Source organism: Aulonocara sp. 'chitande type north' Nkhata Bay, linkage group LG13 (genome assembly GCF_057382095.1).
Source record: "Aulonocara sp. 'chitande type north' Nkhata Bay isolate Kocher_YH1m ecotype deep benthic linkage group LG13, A_spYH_male_GT1.1, whole genome shotgun sequence".
In the NCBI taxonomy this organism is placed as follows: Eukaryota; Metazoa; Chordata; class Actinopteri; order Cichliformes; family Cichlidae; genus Aulonocara; species Aulonocara sp. 'chitande type north' Nkhata Bay.
This window is the reverse complement of record NC_141356.1, coordinates 6,419,254-6,439,736: the sequence shown is the minus strand read 5'-3', so window position 1 is coordinate 6,439,736 and position 20,483 is coordinate 6,419,254. Positions and strand designations below refer to the sequence as shown.

At 41.6% G+C, this 20,483-nt stretch overlaps 1 protein-coding gene across 1 annotated transcript in view; it reads right to left on the bottom strand.

Moving 5' to 3' along the window:
• Positions 1-587: 587 nt before the first annotated feature.
• Positions 588-20,483, bottom strand: part of adgra1b (adhesion G protein-coupled receptor A1b) — a 194,554-nt gene continuing 174,658 nt past the window's right edge. The window contains exons 17-19 of the mRNA XM_086258391.1: positions 14,547-14,692; positions 5,456-5,551; positions 588-5,126 (exon numbers count right to left, since the gene is read on the bottom strand). Of these exons, the coding sequence (XP_086114517.1) occupies positions 3,713-5,126; positions 5,456-5,551; positions 14,547-14,692 (1,656 nt within the window). The 3' untranslated portion in view covers positions 588-3,712. The remainder of the gene's footprint in view (positions 5,127-5,455; positions 5,552-14,546; positions 14,693-20,483) is intronic.

Genomic DNA, 20,483 nt, shown 5'->3' with positions numbered 1-20,483 from the left:
GGCTCGAGACATCCATTACTCACCTTTCATAACACCCTGCAGTACTCATGTTAAGCCTGGGTCCTCACAGCCAACAGAGAAGGAGATCGGGGGTTTGATATTTCACATGGCTTTCAGTCACACGAATAATCTGATGGTTGTGAGGCTGAAGAGAGAGCTGTGTGGCCTTGGGAAAGAAAAAAAAATCCAGCTGCATATTAAATGTGCTCAGGCGTTTCACGGCCTGTCAAATCAGGGTGCCGTTTGTGATGCGCAGAAGACACAGTGTCTCATTTCCTGCAAGATATGTGCACGTGCAGATGCCTGTGCATGTATGTGGACAAAAGTCTGGGCATGCACCACACACACTCGCACAGCAGCAGCAGCAGGAACAGCAGTCAAGCCTGTTATCACTTGATTCCTCCCCCATGGTGAGTCCAAAAGACATCTCAATTTTCATCACGCTGGCAGAAGTTATAAAAGAGAATTATGAAGAAGAAGAAGAAGAAGAGGGAAAAAACAGGCTTTTGCGATCACTTGGATTCATATTCACATATGTTAAATGCACTTTCACACACATACACACAGGTGGCAGGCACACAAACACAAAGCCAAAGACGCGCTCGTCCGTTGCATGGTGAAAAAATACATTTATTGGAATCTGTGTCAATGTAGAAAAAATTGAAAACTGGCTTTAGGTTTTGTCACAGTACCACAGGTGAATATTCCAGCAGGCGCCTGGTGAGCCGAAACGAAGCCAGCTAGCTTGTTTGGGGCAGTACATCTGTTACTGATGGCGACAGAGAAGGTGGCCTATGGCGGCCTGTGATACCAAACACACCGTCTCACAGACACTGAAAAGCTCGGGCTGCTCCTAAGACACACCACCAGCAAATGCACATGTTGTACAGCAATTAACCTAGACCGATGTTCTCTCGGTTTAATGTGGGATGATTTCGTTGTGATACTGTTACAAATCCCTTTCCAATAACTATAAAGCCAGGGCCGCTGGCTGCTAGCATCCAAGGTGGCTCAAAGGAGCTTGTATTGTATGATCAATTGTGGGCCAATGTTTTATAACCCATAAGCTGAACCCATAACATCCCATTTTGTCCCAGTCCCTGGCAATAACTCCAATGGCCCTGTGCAAAGCTATGAGGTTCATGCATCATCTTTGATGTCTACCATTGCCTTCCTTTACTGTTCAAAGCCTTGCCATTCAACCAGAAGGACTGTCACATTAATATTTTGCTTTCTTTCTCTGAATTTCTTTCCTTAATTCAGGTCTGTCTGAACAAGCACTTCTATTATAACGACACCGTAAGTGACAAATACTATTCTGGCAGGCCAAACGTTATAATGGGTAGTGCATTTCTATTTCTGATATGACAGGATAAGTCTCACAACACACGGCGAGTCTGCATACTTTATGAAGTCGACAGAAAAAAAAGGCATTTGAAAACAAAAAGGACATTTCTAAACTCAGATACTGAGCATTATAACACTGAGAGGTCAGTTTTTTCCCATACAACTTTCTTTTACATAGACTTATTTTATTCTTAAATATCTTAAATCTCATAAAAAATAATTCATCAGAAACCAATTCTATATACACGGACAAAAAGTGCACGAGATGGATAGAGAGGTGGTGCGCATGCTGAGGTGGTTTCGCGAGAGTGGGCTTTGCTGTGAGATTATGCTTTGGATGTTGTTTTTTTTATGAAGTGTTGGCTGGTCTGATGAAATGTATGATTTGTTTTGTCTGGAGCATTGTATTAAATATTATCATTCATAAAACAAACAAGCGCTTCTAAATCAACACGGAGACTCTCTTGGCTTCTCTTTCGAGAGGCAATTCTTCAAAGAGAGTGTGACCTTCACGGTTTAAAAAAACAAAAAAAGAAATGATCCACATTTCATCTGTTAGCAGTCCTGACAAAAGCTGTCACCAAAGCAGGACATATGATTTTACTGACTGGACTCCTGAATAAATGTAAGAATAAAGGGATAGCTTATGGTTTATCTTATTTTCTGTAATACATATATTGTTACAATGTCAAAAGCAATCTTGAAACCTCTCTAAATGTTTTTTTTCTAGTGTCGACTCTGTTTGATTCAGTGAGGGGGGTATCAGCTTTGGCTATTACTTTTGGCCACACATGTGCTGTTTCTGAAGGGCAACCAATCAGGAGAAAACTGGGTGTTCTGGGCTAAAGCAGTTGCCCAGAAATAACTGCACTAAAGCCTGGTATAAGATAAAGAAGGATTCATTTAAACTATGAATCTTGCAAAGATGACTCTAAGATTGAAGATTAAAAAAAAACTATGAAGCTGTAAATGAGCATAATGGGTCCTTTTTAAAGTGATGCAACATGAAGGTCACAAGAGCCAAATAGTACTGTTGAGAAGTGAAATAATCCACAAGTGCTTCAAAAAGGGACACATGGCAAGCTGCATTGGGTCGAGTCAAATGATATGTCTGTGGAAAGGCATTCATTTACACCATTAAAACACAGCTACATATAAGCATGCATGCGTTGGAGCTTTTATAAGGCAAATTATAAATTTATAAAACACAACAGGGCCGAATTTGCTCTGGTGTCTGCCATGTATCATTTTTTTGGCTTCGGCCAATGTCGGGTGAGTCTGAAATATTTTATTAGCATTTTAATAGGAGGGAAAATTGCAGGACGCTGGGCTGGTTTCCCAAAGTTATGTTGATGCAGCTTGCTGTTATTGTTGTTGCGGGTTTTTTTTTCTAGATTGATTGTACAGAGAAACATAAGCTGATGTGATACCGTCACATGAAGCGTGTGCAAACTGAGCTGAATGGAATAAAAACCAGCACACCGGTTTGGCAATGAACTTTGCTGTGAGGACCTGGCTCTTTATGGCACAATGGATCCAATGACTCACTGACAGTAACTTTCTACACACAATGCTGTTGCTGCTGATGTGCCGTTATTCTCTCCAGAACAGAAAAGAAAAAGAAACACAACAGTGAAGACATCATATAGACAGCACGATCAATACTGACCTGGATAAGAGGATGCTTAATTTCACTTCTCTTTTTCTGTTGCTTTGAATTTTCACAACTTAACTGGCATCCACACATCTCTTGTAAGCAACAGTATCTTTATATATATTTATATATATTTCTTTTTTTTAGAAAACTCTAGTAGATATTCACAGTTGCTTGACCGAATGGCAAAAATACCCATGAAGTCTAAAACTGCTGGTTTAGTTGTCTAAAGCATGGATGCCAAGAAGTTCTTTTAAGTACTGGAGGTTCACTGTCATCAGAGACTATTTGACGTGTTTCAAAGTGTAAAAAATATCTTGCAGCGTGTTGCCTTTGAGCGTTAACACACACAAATTCATACGTACAACCATTCATTTTCTTGTATATATAGAGAGAGATAGATCTGTAGTAATATGGAACAGTGGTGACACCTTCGATTACATCTGAAGGCGCCATGCGACACACGTTTTCACAAATTCATTGTGATGGAAGAAATTCGGTTTCTGTCAGTGGATGCCCCCTGAAGGAGAGCGTTCAAATGGAATTCTGTACAGTAAAACAGCACACATAAAATCAAGAGGACATTAAAATAAAAAAATATCCCACGCTGATTGTGATGTTTTAAAATGTTATACAATTCTTTGTTTTTTTATTATCCTAGAAGGGGAAGCAGGAATGCTGCCTGCATCCCCTCTTCTCAGTCTTCCCACACTACACAGTAGTTTCATTCTTCCAGGGTCCAGTGCGTATATTTCCTGTGCTGTCTGACGTGTAGAGGAGACCCTCATGCAGGCTCCCCTTTAGAATCCCGTTCTGATTGGGCGGGTTCTGAGGGTAAGATTGTCTGCGCGGGGCGTGCATTTCCAAATGGTGATGTGTTGCCACGGGGTCCTCCTCAGCCACTTTGCCGCAGCCGCACAGGAAGACGCCCGTGTCTCCTGCTTCTGCCGGGCACAGAGAAGGGAAAAGGTCTGCCTTGGCACAGCAGATGTGCCTGTGGCAGGGATTATGGCATGCCAGGGACTCTGCAGCAGCGTGGCATGTGTGATGCACGTCATGGTGGCCTTCGTGGGCCAGGTGTGGACAGATGTGGGCGTGGCGCTCGTGTGTGCTGTGGGGGCTGTCAGTGTGTAAGCTGTGCACGCTGCCTCCATCCACACTAGAGGGGATGTGATAGGCGTACTCCCTCTCACTCCCCGCTCCACAAGCACCGGCCCCATCCCTGCGGCTGAGATGTCGGCCTTTAGTCCTGGCACTGCTCTTTAGGCAGGGGTGCAACTGGATCCCCGGCCGGTAACCCTCCGGGTCAGCGTGCAGCAGCACATGCGTGGCCGCGGGCTCTTCTTCCATAAGCTGCTGGCTGTGCAGTGCGGCACAGCACGGCGTCACTGGCGCTAGACACGTCATGTGATTTTGTGAGGAAGGAAGGGCAGCGTGTTTACAGTGAGCTAAGCTGCCATGGCCACAGCTTAGAGCTTTAGCCTGACAAGGTGAGTCATGGTGGCAGTGGCTGTGGCCGTGGCCGTGCCCGGGGGTATCTCCGTTCACGTTGACTTTGGGCCGCGTTTGAGCGGGCGCGGGGGCACCAGAGGAGGCGTCGGCGCTTCGTCCAGGACAGCAGGAACACCAGCAATGCCAAACATCGTCCCGCTTGGCACAGTGATGGATGAGGACGAAGAGGCCGAGGGTGACGGAGAAGGCACCATAAAGGCAGCTGAAGATCATGTCCAGGAAGTGGCCCTGTGACACAGCTAGTGCCCCAAAAGTCCAGGTTGCCAGGAAGAGGAATAGGGTGAAGGCCGCTGTTCTTAACTGAGCCTTGAAGGAATGCTCGTTGGCCAGCAGCGCGGGGTTGATGGGAATGCCAGGGCAGCCGGCGGGGCAGTGGCTCCCGCTGGGTGGTGGAGCCAGGGCTCCGGGCTCGGCTCCCTGGTGGCAGTGTGTCGGCACATCGACAGCAGCCAGCCTCTGCTGCTCCTCCGTCAGTTGCTTGAGCTCGTACTTCTTTTCAGGGTGTCGCCGTAGCTGGATGAATGTGCAGAGGAAATAGATGCACGTGACCAGGACGATGAAAGCTACGGGGCCAAAGAATGCTCCCAGACTGGGCTCCCACGCCATCCAGCAGCTGCAACACACACAAACACACCACTGCACTTTAATACCATAAGAAATATGGAACAATTCAAAGTTTACTTTCTGTTTGTAATTAAATGGTTACCTTCATAAAGTCACATCATCTTTATGTGTTTACTGAGAAGAGAGTAACTAAATGAAATACACATCCACCAAAGGGAGCATACGCTTGTGTCTATGTATACACCCGTCTAACAGCGTTTAAAGAAGATTAAATCAAATTTAATTTTTGGGAGTAAAACATAAAAAAACTCTTTATTTGCATAACAATGTGAAACATCATCTCAGACTGACTCAGGAAGAAGCAAATCTAGGACTTACTACAGCGCTTGCTCCCTGCTGCCATAGTTGTCTATATTGACAGCTGCCGTGACCCCGCAGATGATGAGGGGCACTCCACCGCTGACTAGATAAAATCTTTGAGGGTAATGGGGGGAGGGGTAAAAAGAGAGAGTGAGACAGGGTCAGTAGGGCAAGAATATCAAAGTTGGAAGTGAAAAGACATTTACAAATCCTGTGTCACACAAAATACACTGTCAAAATAAGACTTCAGGAAGATTAAAAAAGCTGTCAAAGAAGGTGACAGATGAAAGATGCTGACTTGTGCTGTGAATGGACTGGTTACCACAGCAGATGGACACACACATTTGATTTGGCAGCTTTTTTTTTTCTTTTAAACACCACGTGAGAATTTGTCTCTCCTCTTGGGAAAGCTTTTCTGTTTTGGGACAAATGTGTTAACCACTACAGTATGGAGCCACTGGTGAATGCAGCTTTATGAGTGTTTTAAAATGAATGAACAAAGATCAATGATGTGTGATTGGAACTTGTCGGTGTGCCTGTGACCACACTCCATGGGAGGAATCGCCACCTACAATTTGTTTTCTTTGCCACAAATCAAAGTGTAAATTTTCCTATATAAACAAATCTGTTTTCCCGGCGATAAACTTGTCAGTGCTCATTTAGGGCATCTGCTATTCATCAGAGCACCGAATATGGAAAGAGAGTGCGGATTTAATAGGAAAGGGATGGCGAACTTATCAAAACTGGCTTATCAGACATACAGAAAATGGATTGTATCCTCGACTTCAGCTTTCATTATCATAAAGAGGGCAGGTCACTTAATAGACAAAATGAAAAAAACACTACACAACAATGAAGCACAGAGTTATACAGCTAAGTGGCAGTTATTTTAGCTTTCATAGCAACAACCCCAGAAATACAGCATTCGTGTTATGTTGTAAGCCACCAAGAAATTTAGCAGAACTACCTTTAATTTTAACACGTGTTTTAAGTGAATTAGCTCTGACCTCACTTGCCAACATAGCTGATGTAATGGCGGTTTATCCAATTAAATCAAGACTATATAAGGCTAGCTGGAGAAAAAAAAAAACAAACAAACAATAATATCAATGGGAGAAAGATGTGAAGCGGAACTAATAAAGTATGATCTTAACAACAGTGCATTATGCCCCTAGGTATTACCATGTTTAGTTCTGTTTACTTTGTGTCGGATTAAATGTTCTCAAGGATGATATTCTAATGTTAACCGCAGATTATTCGGTGCTTTTTTCCCCCTCTCCTTGATCTTTCACATGTCAGCTACACTTATGCATGCGCACGGCAGGTATGTGAACCATGAAACTTGCATTGCAACAGTATATTACGATCCGTCAAGACTTCGGCGCAGAAACAAAGCTAATCCCCCAGCAGCTTCCTGTCCTTGGCTTTCCCTCCACTGTCATGCTATACAACAGTATGCTATTTCCTCTTCCTTCCTGTTCAATCTTAGCCTCTGTCATTACTCTAACCTTTCCACCACTCCATCTTCCTCCGTCTTCATCCTCAGTTTCCTCCCTTCCACCCCTTCTTACTGTGGCTCTCTCTCTCTCTCTGTCGCTCTCCCTTCCAATCGTTACTCCGTCACACAGCAGCCGTTCTGAAAATTCAATTACAATCAAGATGTTTGTCTGGGCTGGTCGGTGAGGGGTGGCTGGAGGTGAGGCAAAGACAGGGGGTTTTCGGGGGGAGCATTACTGGCCTGTCACTGTCTGTGTGAGTGGAACGGTTCTCCCGGGGGACCCTGCTCCAGCAGAAAGCCATTTACACACGCGTCAGCTAGATAAGCATAAATGAGAAGAGCTAGTAGATGTTAAAGCACCCAGCACTTTATAACCCTCATTCCCCTTTTATCCCTTCTAGGAAAGCCAGCATGTGTTTCCTTAAGACGTGGTCCCAAGTGAAGCACATGTACAGTACATGCAGAAACTGTATCGAGAGCGTGTGATATATTTCATTCTACTTGCTGCCTCGTTTTTATTCGAAAAGGTCTACCGCATTAAAATTCTTGCTAATGCACCCATTCTAATATGAATATGCACACAAAATCCTGCCCCCCTTGAATGCACTCATCCTCTTTGTTGGCCAATCTACTTTTTAAAAAAAGCCTTCAAACTCAAACAAAATGGCTGTGTATGCAGTCTTGTGCTTTTGAGTGAGTTTAGGAACAGCAATCATCTGATATAAATAGACCCTAAAGTGCCTTTTAGTCAGTAGCTACAGCAACTCCTCTTTTTGTTCCTATGCTTATGCTTATCTTCTGTTTTTATGACTGTGCACTGTCCTTTCTCTGGACCCTGTCCAGGATATACATAGCACAGCTGGGGACAACTCATGGTCATATTCAGCTCCAGCAGAGGGCAAGGGCTTTGGAGTAAAGCTGGAGGATGGAACATTAAGGCATAAATTTGGCATTAACCACAGTCCTGCAGGTCTGAATTCTCTTTAATGGGCAAAGTAAGCTGAATGAAGTGGCAGTTCAACACTTTGGGAAATATACTCATTAGCTTACTTGCCAAGAGTTAAATGCACAGATTTATGCAAAGATTGATGCCACAGCCAAAAGAAAGCTGTGCCAGCTACCACAGCTTAGCATAAGGATCGCAAACAGAATAAAAACAACTCACAAAATAACACTCAAGCAATATGTCTGTGAAGGTTCTCAGTCATCCAGGCCATTGTAGTCTAAAGAGCTTGGAAAGAAAAGCGTCTGGACTTCTTTAAGTTGCTTGAACACATTTCACCTCTCATCCGAGAAGCTTCTTCAGTTCTAGGGTCAAATGGTGGAGAGCCCCAGATTTAAACCCAGTGGGAGTAACCCCCCAAGAGGGACAAAAGGACCCCTAATGATCCTCTACCTAATCACATGAGCCAAGGTGTGAAAACGAGTGTAGGTCACAATTAGCCAAGGTTTCGGGTGAGCTCATTGTGAAACCTAGCCCCACCCTATCACGTCCAGAATTTTTTTATTTCCAAGCGCCTTAGATAACACTCAAGCAAAAACTCTGAACAGTCTATGTTAATTTCAAGTAGTCTTTTTCAAAGAAAGATGTTCTTCCATATACCATTTTATTTTCTGATACATTTTTTGCTACTTTTATCATGTGACAACAGCTTTGAGACACTGTCACAAATAAGAGGAAGCCTTAAAATCCCCCCTTAATCATAAAACTAACAGAGGACAGAACAAAGTCTGCAAATCACTTTGTTCAAAGCCTAAAAGAAGCACACGCAGAGACTTCTCCAAAAATCACAACACAACTTTATGTAGGTTAAGTGTAGCCGGATTCACTTTGCTCTGAAACTTCACATCTATTAAAAATGTGTGGTAGTCTTCTCATTCAAAATAATTATGCCCCAAATGCTGAATTTGATCAAATTCTGGTCAAAATCTTGTCAAAAACAAAAATAAACTTGACTGGTATACACTTTATACCAATCATACTTTCCTTAATGATTAATTATTTGAATAAACAAACATTTGATTTTATTTCCGTTGCAGTTTATTCAAAATTATTGCTTCATATTTATGAAGGCAAAGAATCACTTTTTGTTGGAGTTAAAGTATCAGAATTTCAGGAGCGGGACCACGCCTCCAAACACGCTCCTTCCGGTTCTCATCTATATATGTCCCCCCAGTTCTACAAGCCGTAGTTCTCGTTTACCTGCCCCACCCTCCCTTCCCTTTTCAATTCTTTAACTTCTTCACTTCTATTTAATACACGGGGATCTGCCAGGCCCGGGAGCTGCCGCCAGGCCCCTTCGAGGCCTTCCCCAAACTGCAGCTTAATTCATATCCAAGCCCTTCTCCTTTATCTACTAAAACGCTATCAAACCTCAAATGAGGACGTGGGCCCAGCGAGTGAAAGTGCTCTTTAAACAGTTCATTAATCACCTGCAGCATCATACAGCAGCAGGATCCATGTGTGTGTCTCCAAAACAACAGTTTTGCACATATACACTTTACAAAACTTTGCAAATATTGTAAGATTTTGTAAATTATATTTCATGTCACTAATCAAAACACATGGATGATATAATTGCAAAGAGCATTGTATTCTTTTCTCTATTTGAGAGAGGTGAGCTGCCAAAGGCTACAGTCGCTTAATTTGTTACCCGGTGGTTTTCCTCGGGTCGAGTATTGAGCACCATCATAATTGCTGGGACATTTTCCTTTCTAAAGTCACAAATAGTTTTCTGTCATGTCTAGTTTTTCACACAGTTTCAGTCTTAGAGTTTCACTGTAGGCTATTTGCAGCAGAGATATTTTTAGGTCTATGGATGCTTCCCAAGTAGAACATGACCTCTCAGCAAAGTACCCACTAAAATATAACTAACGCCTTCTTGGTACCATAAATTACTGTAACTGATAATTATACATGACACACAGACAGTAGATTAAAGTTGTTTTTGTTTATCTATTTATTTGGGTTATTTAGGGACTTGATGGGTGACCTTTTCCCTTTAAAACACACTGCAGCATCTCATGTGCTGGGTATATTTTAATTGTTTGTCCATCTAAATTAATATGAATAAATTTTAACTACTGTAAAAAGATTTAAATTAGTATTACAATACATTACATAATACATTACCTTAGATTTCTCCCTTGTTTCCTGCTATACATGTAGTGTTATTTTACACTTACATGACTGCACTTGTCATGTGAGTTTTCTTTTCGATATCACTGACACCGACGGCTGGTATAAGAAGTTTTTATCAATAATTGTCAGATATTTGATGGAGATTCTATAGTGAATCCTCTGTTAAGTTTTAGAGGAAAGATCAGCACTCATCACTCCGGATCGGTGTTAGTTAATAGCAAAAACAGAAGCGTTTAAGGTGTGCGGTCCAACATGGTGTGGCAGATTTTTGACAGGGGTCGGTGTAATGGTCGGCTGGATATGCCATCAGATGCTGTCAAGAGTGGAAGGACGGGAAAAGAGGTAGATGAGGAGAAATAGGTGGGTTGTTGGGAGGGGAGAGAAATTGATTTGTCTCCAGCTGCTAAGTCTCATTGCATGAGCCTGTCTGACGGGGAGCATTACAGTCAATCACTGTGGATCAACTTGACTGCTGTGCCACACAATCCCCCCGTCTGCCCCCAGACAAATTATCTCATTCACAAGCAGTGCATGATGGGAGAGCCTCGAGAACATTCCATATTAAACCCCTGAATCACGCAGGTGTCTGAGGATTTGCTTTGCAAGGAAAGTGCTGCTTATAGGTTGAGGGGATTCTTATCTTAGTGGCGTCCGTATCCTCAGACTTTCAGCGACTCGTCAGGAATACGTTATTGAGAGATTCGAATTTTAATAATGTCAGACATATGAATCTGCCCCTTTATAAATTTTCCAGATATTAGTTTCGGGTGGTATGGGCAATAAATGCCCATGAGAGTGCTATATTCGTCATAATAATCCTTTTAAACCACCCCACAGACAGCGATTCTAAAAGCACGTAAGGTGTTGCAGCAGGGTTCATATCCAGTGCAGCTCCACATGTTCAAATCATTTTCTAGTTTGGGGTCGTCTGCTGTATCTCCTGCAAAATATTCTGAAAAGTTCAAGAAAATTCATGCAACTGAAAATGACAGATTAAATGACAAACATACATTTGCTACGGTCTGCCCCCTGTTTGCCTCTCTGTTGCTGCTCTGAAACCTTCCTCTAACAGGATTTCTCATTGAAGCTCCAGCAGCTTCTGCAGCACGGTTGCAATGTGCTGAAGAGCTCACACAGCACCTTCTCACCGCAGAGGAGGAGCGCCGCATGGGTCCAAAAAACGATCCTCTTAAATGTGCCAAATGTTAGGCGTAAGCAGTAAAGTAATAAAACGAAGAAGTAGGGGGAAAAAAAACAACACAAATAGGAGAAATGTAATCTGATGTGCGCGTGTCTAAGTGAAGAGGAGTTAAAGGGTTAAAAAGCTAAATACATTTAGGTTTTTGATAAAGCTTCTGGCTCAGTGGCCTCCTGGGTGACTGCGGTAATTAGTAAAAGCACTGGAGGTGATGCTATGGTGAAGGGCTTTAGTCAATTACTTCTCCGTCCTTCCTTCTCCTCCTCACATTCACCTGCACTCCCTCCTACTTACTAAACCTTTAAGTGTGGAAGGAAAGCTCACACAAAATAACCGAAAGTACACTGTGTTTTCACTAATCTATAAAAAAATCTATAAAAAGGCAAAACATGATGTCTCAGGTTATTTTGAAATGCCTATTAATGAACAGCTAACAAAGGTTTGTGTTGTGTTGATTTACATAGATTCTGAACTGCAGCTATCAAATTGTCGATGTTGTCAGACCTCAGTTTAGTCAATGCTGCGTTCTCGTGTCTGCCATTTGGAGCGGCTGACATAGTCGTTTTTAATCCAATAAAACTACTTTAACAAAGTATTTTAAGTATGAATGGTTATTTCAAAATTAAGTATTTAAACAACTTGCCAATAATGTTATAACTTATAACAGAAAGCAGCTGTTTCTGTATCACCTTAACCATTGTGTTGTCCTCGGGTCAAAAATGACCCCTAGGTGTGTGGCAAACAAGTGTATGGGAATCCCGAGGACGACACAAGGGAGCTGCAGGTGCTTTAAACAAATCAAGTCAATGCTGACTCTTGTCTTCACATAGGAACCAAACCCTTGCCTCTTAGGTGAAACTCCATTGATTAACCTGTAACACTGCCTGCGTTTTGTTTGTCACAGTTGTTCATACTGTCCGTGATTCCCGATATACATAAATATTATGAAGAAGTATAACAGGCAGTGTTACAGGTCAATTTCTTTTTTAAATGTTTATTTGAATTATGTCACAATCCTTATTTTTGTGTTTTTACAATTAATAAAGTACATTACAAATACACTTAGATATTCACCAGTGTTTCTGGGCTAGAGATTACAAGACTGCGGCGGTGACTGCAATGATTCTAGCAAACAGATCAAAACACTTTCTGGTCAGTCTGCTATAGTTCAGTGAGGCTGTTTCTTAATGTCCTGAAAATATCAGGCAAGTTGATTAGCCAGACAAGCTCAGTGGGGAAATTCAGGAAATGCCCTACTGAGAGCTGCTGATGACTGACGGTATACTACATATTCATATTAACCTTGAATGTCACCCCTAACAACAACCTCTATCCATTTTAAGTGGTCTCTCTTCAGGAAATTGGCTGATTACAAGGAATTTAAAGTTCTCTAATCAGTGGTTTATCAGTTTTCACATAAAGTCACTCCTTACTATTCAACACCCAAGACATGTGTGAGAAATCAATAAGGTGATGCAAAGTGTAACAACAGAAAGTCTTGATAGCCATCTCGCTGTTGATGTTGAATAACCAACTGGGGTTTTATTTTCATATAAATTATGCAACACTTGCATGACAGTTTCTCCCCTTTGAAACACCTGAGCCTAAACTAGTGTGAGACACAAAGATGCAAAAGTTTACTCCACAGTAAAGTCCACGTAGCTCACACGTGCCCAAGGGAATGGCTGAGTAATCTGACAAACACATATTTAGCTATTTAAAAGCTCCAGCAGCTTCTGCAGCACGGTTGCAATGTGCTGAAGAGCTCACACAGCACCTTCTCACCGCAGAGGAGGAGCGCCGCATGGGTCCAAAAAACGATCCTCTTAAATGTGCCAAATGTTAGGCGTAAGCAAACACATATTTAGCTATTTAAAAGCCACTAAGAATTTTATTCTGTGTCCATGTCAAGCTAGCAATAGTCATTATCCCACCAACTCAAAGGGTATGAAGCAGCGGTCTCCAACCATTTTTGCGCCACTGACACTTTATGTCCGACAATATTTTCACCGACCGGCCTTTAAGGTGTCGTGGATAAAACCAGTACCGGTAACAAAAAAAGGAAGATTTATTCATAACACACGGGGAAAGACCCAGAGAAACTGAGTTAATGATAAAACCGATTAAAAACAATAATGATAAAAAACGATAAAAACCCTGAAAACCATAAATTTCACACCTGAGCCTCAACTCTCACGGCCCGGTACCGAACGATTCACAGACAGGCCCGGAGGTTGGGGACCGCTGGTATAGAGGATGCTATGTTGCTAACTCTGCAAAGTTAGCTTATCAGAAATATGCCACATATTGTTAGCTGTTAGCTTTAGTAGGTGCATGAAGGTACTTATCCATAGTTTCTTACAAATCACTGTACTGCTGACAATGGGAAACTGGCAAAAGGTTTTCTTCCACCTATAAAGCCAGTGGGAAAAAAAACTGTTTGTGAAAAACTACTTCTCACTCCGAAGTGAAAGTCCTGGTCTACCACTGCCTCCATCTGTTAGCAAGTTTATGTTATGGTGTGACTTTGTTGTTCTAACAACTGTGAAAGCTAATGTGCGAAATCCTCAAAGACACACAATATTGGGAGTAAATATAAATCTATTTATGAAGTGCTTTTCCAGCCTTGCTGATCAGTCAAAGAGCTTTAGATTACAAGCCACATTTAACCACGCATTGATACAGCGTTTTACTCTATATAGTTTAAGCCCTTTATCGGCCTTACATCCATGGCCCTTTAGAATCATCAGTCAAGCCAATAGTTGTGTTTTTAGTCAGTGGGAGGAAACTGGACCACCTGGAGGAAACCTATGAGGGCACAGGGAAAAACTCCATACAAAAAGATGAGTAGAAACCAAATCAACAGTGCTAATCATTGTATAGTGCGCCACACATAAAATAGACAACACAATATAAGACCCAGGGGTCTGGGGCAGGACCCTTATAACTGAGTATATCGATCATCGCTGTATTTGTATTTTTACTCATCTGAAGACTTCTTTCATCAAAATGTGAATGCATAAACCTACTATGACAGTATATCTCAGCCTCGGTCAAGTTGTGTATATACAAAAAAATGAAATAAGAAAGCAAATAACTGCGCAGTGAACCGTCCTTGTCCTCTAAAGGCACACATGAAGCAATCAAAAAAGACCAAAGAAAAGTACCACACACACACATACACAAACACATATGTGTGCACAAATGTTTATGAACTTTCTGTTGAGCGGCATTCAGGGTTGGGAAGGGTTGCGAGGACATCTGTGCTTACCTCAACAGGGGCTGTTTAGGGCGCGGAGGCGGGTCACTGTCTTGACTCTGTGGAGGCTTCTTGGTCACCTGTTTATAAATGTTCCTCGCCGTCACCCCGAGCCACAGCATGGTTGACAAAGACGAGTAGTGCAGCACGACCCCGACCTGAGATTGGGTGACGGAGGGTGCATCAAGTTACTTCTTTGACTTTGCTGAACTTTTGCTTATACATAATACTGTAAAGTGTGTCTCTGTGAAAAATGTCAGACTTCATTATATCCCTGTAACTCAAAGAAGAAAAGTGTTCAGGATGAGCTGCCACTCCTCTTGAGAAAATAACCATCAATGTCACTCCAAGGGTGTCTCCACAGACGTTTTCCTTAAAGACCTGGCTGCTTTGTGTTATCCTCCACTAAAAGACAATAGTAGAATGACGGAAAGACAGGTTCAAAAAGTGCTATTGAATCATCAAGGTTGCCTAGGATAAGAGCAGCATAGTGAGGTTATACTGGTGGATACTGAGCAGCTCCTTATCAGTTGAGTTAGAGGACATGAGGTGTGCACCGTGAATAACAAACCTGAATATAAATGTCAGTCACGTTGACAACTATCAGCGTGTGATTGTTTTTCCAAAAACGCACTGTACACATATCTCCGTTCCTCGTGTTTTAATATTCATGAATTATATTTGAATGGGGAAACTAATCTAACTTTGTTTAAAAGCTTTGCTAGCTCACAGACAGAGAGCATAGACATGACAGTTGCAAAAAAAGACAGAAAGGAGAATGGATACAGAAGATTAAAATGCACTGAGCCTTTTCTTCAACCAGTCAGTGCGTTCATGATGTACTGGCAACCTGAGGTACCCAATCAAATGGCTTCTCTCCAGCACGAAAGGCCTAGGGACTCGAGCTACCAGTCCAGATGCTAATTGGAAGCGTCCTTGAGCTGGTTATAGAGAGCAGAGAGTGGGTGGTAAGTCAATCACAGCTTCAGAGTCCACACTCTTCAGAGCTTCTTTAGTGCCAAGAACAGACAGAAGGCAAGTGTGTCTTTAAATATGGTTTTAATGGGGGAGGAGGGGGTTCTCATATTAACGTACGGAGCGTGACCTGTGATTGTTACTGGCTGATTAATGTCCTGAATATTGTTTTGCTATTGCAACTGCACGATCAATCAAATGGCAACAAAACTTTAATGTCCAAATCAGCTGAGACAAGTCAGCAATAATAAAGCGACACAGCTATAGTTGCCCATCTGGCAGTTTTTCAAAAAAATCACACACAAGCCGCAGTGGACCAATAGTGTGTGTGTGTGTGTGTGTGTGTGTGTGTGTGTGTGTGGTTAAAGAAACCCTATGCTAACATTTGTTTTGATAATAAAGCAGAATTTCTGGTGTCTTTCAGAACCGAAGGTGGTCACAATTATAGCTGTAACCATTGGTGACTGGAGCTATTTGTGACCATCTGTATTCGTTATTGAGTCTGTGAAAGGTGCATCATTTAGACTGGTATATACTTGAGGGACCTGACTTCTAAAAAACACAGCAATATTTTGATATTTGATGTTTTACTATTCAGAGCTGGTGTGTGCTTTCACCTGATGTGCCATTGTTAGCACAGAATCTGGGTAAATACAAAATTTCAGTCAATAATCGGATCAGTGAGCAGCAGCACAATGATCACACAGTTAACAAAACAGAAGCTGGAAGCAGCCCAGGAAGCCTGATCAATGTGTCCCCATTAAAACAGTCACTGCTTCCGTCTCCTCAAATCCCTCTTTTATCTCGTATGGAGATGTTGGTGAGACATGAAAAAATTAACACTTCACAAAAAAAAAAAAGAGTGGCTTGATTTTGATTCGTCGGCTACTTTCCTCCATACATGTGTGGTCAGTGGAAGAAGAGTAGCAACTTGTCAAAGCACTAGCACGTCCTTCTGCAGTACCAGTACACAGTGCAAGAGTGAACCCCAGGATTCTACTAGCTCTTAAACAAAAGCATCATGTGAAATTAATGTTAAATTAATAAGGAATCAGCATCGTTTTTGTATTCTCACTAATCCTATAAGTGTCTTGTTGAAAAACTAAAGTAATAAATAAACATGTTTTTTCATCCCATAAACCACCATTAATGGTTAATAGAAACATTTATCACAAATGATCATAAATCATTTCTGATTTCGACTTATTTTCACACACATTGTATTTCCTGACCGCAAAACGTTTGACCAGAACTGTATGTAAACTACAGAGTATTTTTTTTTTTTTATAATTATAATAATTTATTAGACACTCTTTTGTATTAGATGATGGTAAAGGCAAGAAATCTGTTTTTTTCCTTCCCTTCAAGGTGACTGTTGTAAAATATATGACAGAAAATGAGGAAAAGCAGAATTATAAGGCAACAATAATATTCTAAGTCTAGAAAAACACGTGTGCTCTTTATACTTTCTGACTGGAAATCACAATAATCAGTTTCATAGTATTTTTTTCAGTGAACCTAGTCCTTGAAAACTGATTTGAAATTTGAATAAACATTATCATAGTTCTGGAGGGAAAAGAAATGTGGAAAATAACAAGCGATTAAGAATTTTCAATGAACTCTATACTAAATTTTTATTTCAGTTAATATTGCCAGATGATCTGTTTTAAAACATTTGGCACAGACTAAAAGTGCGATATTAAAAACTAACTTTAAAGTCTTTTGTGGAGAATGTGGAGAAGACGAAGGAGATTGTTGTGGACTTCAGGAGAATGCACACCCAACATGCTCCTCTGACCATTGACGGAGCATCTGTGGAGAGAGTGAGCAGCACCAAGTTCTTGGGTGTGCACATCACAGAGGATCTCTCCTGGACGTACAACACCACAGCACTGGCCAAGAAATCACAGCAGCGTCTCTTCTTTCTCCGCAAACTAAGAAGAGCAGGAGCACCAGCCCCCATCATGTACACTTTCTACAGAGGCACCATCGAGAGCATCCTGTCGAGCTGCATCACTGTGTGGTTTGGAGCCTGCAATGCGTCCTGTCATAGAACCCTCCAACGCATAGTGAGAGCTGCAGAGAGGATCATTGGTGTCTCTCTCCCCTCCCTCCAGGACATTTACAGCACCCGTCTCACTAAAAAAGCCCTTTGCATAGCGGCTGATCCCACACACCCAATGCAAAGCTTCTTCAAGCTGCTGCCGTCGGGGAGGAGACTGCGGAGTCTCCAGGCCAGGACCAGCAGGCTGAAGGACAGCTTCATCCATCAGGCTGTCAGGAAGCTTAACTCCCTCCCGATTCTGCCCCCTCTCCCCTCTCTCCTCCACGGTCTCACTGAACTCTGTCACACACACACAAACACACACACTCTCTGACTCACTCACTGGCCTGCACCAGTTACCAGTCACTTTGTGGAGCATTGGACTGCCATTACCTCATAAGACTTTGTTGTTACACTTTCTCTTACCATACACTACCAAATCTCCATTTGCACTATTTGCCTATTTGCACTACTCTGCCTGGTTTACACTCAATGTCACTTACCCATTATATTGTATATTATATAGCTTTCTTGTTATATGTAAAATTGTATTTATTTAAATTTTTACTTTTTAATTATTTTACTTGCATTTTTTAATCACTTTTATATTTAAATATATTTAAATGTTCATTTGCTATTTATCTAGGGAGTGAAGAGTAACGCAATTTCTATTCTCCGTATGTCCTGTACATGTGGCAGAATCGACAAATAAAGTTGACTTTGACTTTGACTTTGACTTTGACTTTTATCTTTTATCACATCTTTGTCATATTGTTTCCAAATTATTTTTGGTAACCAGTCTACTCTAAGCTACAGTATTTATGTACAGGGAAACTTGGGAACAGTCAAAGTAGACCCAATGGAAAAACAAAGCAAAATCACTGCTATAATGTAATGCCCTCTCTCTCTCTCGCTTTCACAGCTTTTGCCATCACAACTAATTTCACAGTGCGGTGCTAATTAGGGAAATCCTCTGTATAGCATCTTTAAGCTGACACTTGGATGTTACCTCAGATCTAGGTCATCCTTAGCCAAGTTCTTTTCTAAATTAATAGGTTATTTAACGCCGGTCACACTCAGTGAACAATCATCTGCGATGTGTAATCCAAATTTTGATGGTCTGAGGTAACATGAGGTAAGTCGACTGGAAACAGTGGTATACTGTATGTTGTTCTCCTGCTTAGCCCGGGCAAGCAGAAAATGTAGTGTGACAGCTAGGGTGTTGCTCAAATCAATGATAAAGCAAGCCTTGTTTGAAGAAAAGATAGAAATTGAGATTAGAGATGACTTTGACTTTGAAGCTGTAAAGACATTGGATGCTGCATAGCGACAGTGCCACAGTGGGTGGAGTAGCGGTGCACGACTGAAGACTGGCATACAGATAGAAGAACAGGCAGACGAGTATGGGATGCAGGTGTGGAAGGAAAAGGAGGGGGGGGGGGGGGTTTGGAGGAGGGATGGGTGAAGACTGGGTGGGGAGTGCGTGCTTGAAGTCTTGCGAGAACTGCCAAATCTAGACTCAGAGCCCCTTGAAGTTGCTTAGTTTGGAGCGAGAGCATGTACTTATTTTTCCTCCTGGGAAGGGAAAGGAGGGTAAGTGTGTGCGTAAGGAGGTTGGCGGGGTGATCGGGGGGTACAGTGAATTTAGCAGGCAATGCGTGTATCCGTGTGTGAATCTGACTGTGTATATGCATCGGGAGATCACACATCTCCTCAAGCATTCCTGTAATTATCCCAAATTGTGTCTGGTGGGGCCTGCCTCGATCCCAGTGGAATTGAAGACAATCTGGGCTCCTTCCCAAATCTGCCAAGAGTGATTTTGCTAGCAGTGATTAGGTAAAGGAGGAGCATCAAAAAGTATTCAAAGGCCCCAGGACAAAGTTGAATAAATGAATGAAAGGTAAGTACGTTAAAAACCAGCGGCAAGGTCAGCTAAATTACACAGCTCCATCAGAAAACTCTGCACTGATATTGTGGGAAAGCAGGAGATTGTGTGTGGCTGCATAAGTAGAATTCAAATAACAACCTTTTTCTAATAAGAAATAGGTTTTTGAAAATAATAACATTATTTCTTGTCCTTTCAAAACATTAAACACTGATGTACAATTCAAGGACAAACCTAAAAAAAAGAGAAAAAAACATTTAGAGGCAACAGATTATTGCAACAAACGCTTAATTTAGTACATTTTAAAATGCTTGGGTATCTAATCGAGTGAAAAAATCAAAACATGGACACACCAGCCAAAGTGCTTGTTTACAATGCCACAACTCAAAAGCATATAGAACAATATGCAGCTCATACTAAGTTTAGATGATATTTTATGCAGATGACACATTCCTCAATATGATTGAACATCATTCATTCTTCTCTCCTCTGAAGCTTGTACTGAATGCTGAAAAGTCAATGTCTCCCAGCCACCTATACACTCAGTGGTACAAAAACTAAATTTCATCCAGCTTTTAAGAAAATGAGGAGTAAATGGCACAGAAACGAAAGATAACAGTTGAATTCTTATAGTGATGTTTCTGTGAGGACCACCATGTTCTTCTGTTAAGAGATGTCTTTGTTCTTACATTGCTGCATGGATAACCTTCAACACTAGGCTATGCTACATGCTAAAAATCTAATTGTGTATTATTTGAAAATATAACTTTGCCTTCATAAGCATTAGAAGAAGATAACCACATTCTCTGTTCATTAAGATCTGCAAAGGGTACATCATTACATCACTTCTCTTCTCAAATTTTAAACCACTATGCATCTGAGCAGTGCAAATAGTTCTGAACTTGATCTAAATTGGACCTTATTCGTAAAATAAACGATAGAAGATTTGAATTTCTTATCCCTGTGGGTGTTTTTTTATGTCAAGTAATCAAAAATGATTTGATGTGCTTCACTAGACAAAAACTAGTTAAGCTACTCTTGTGTC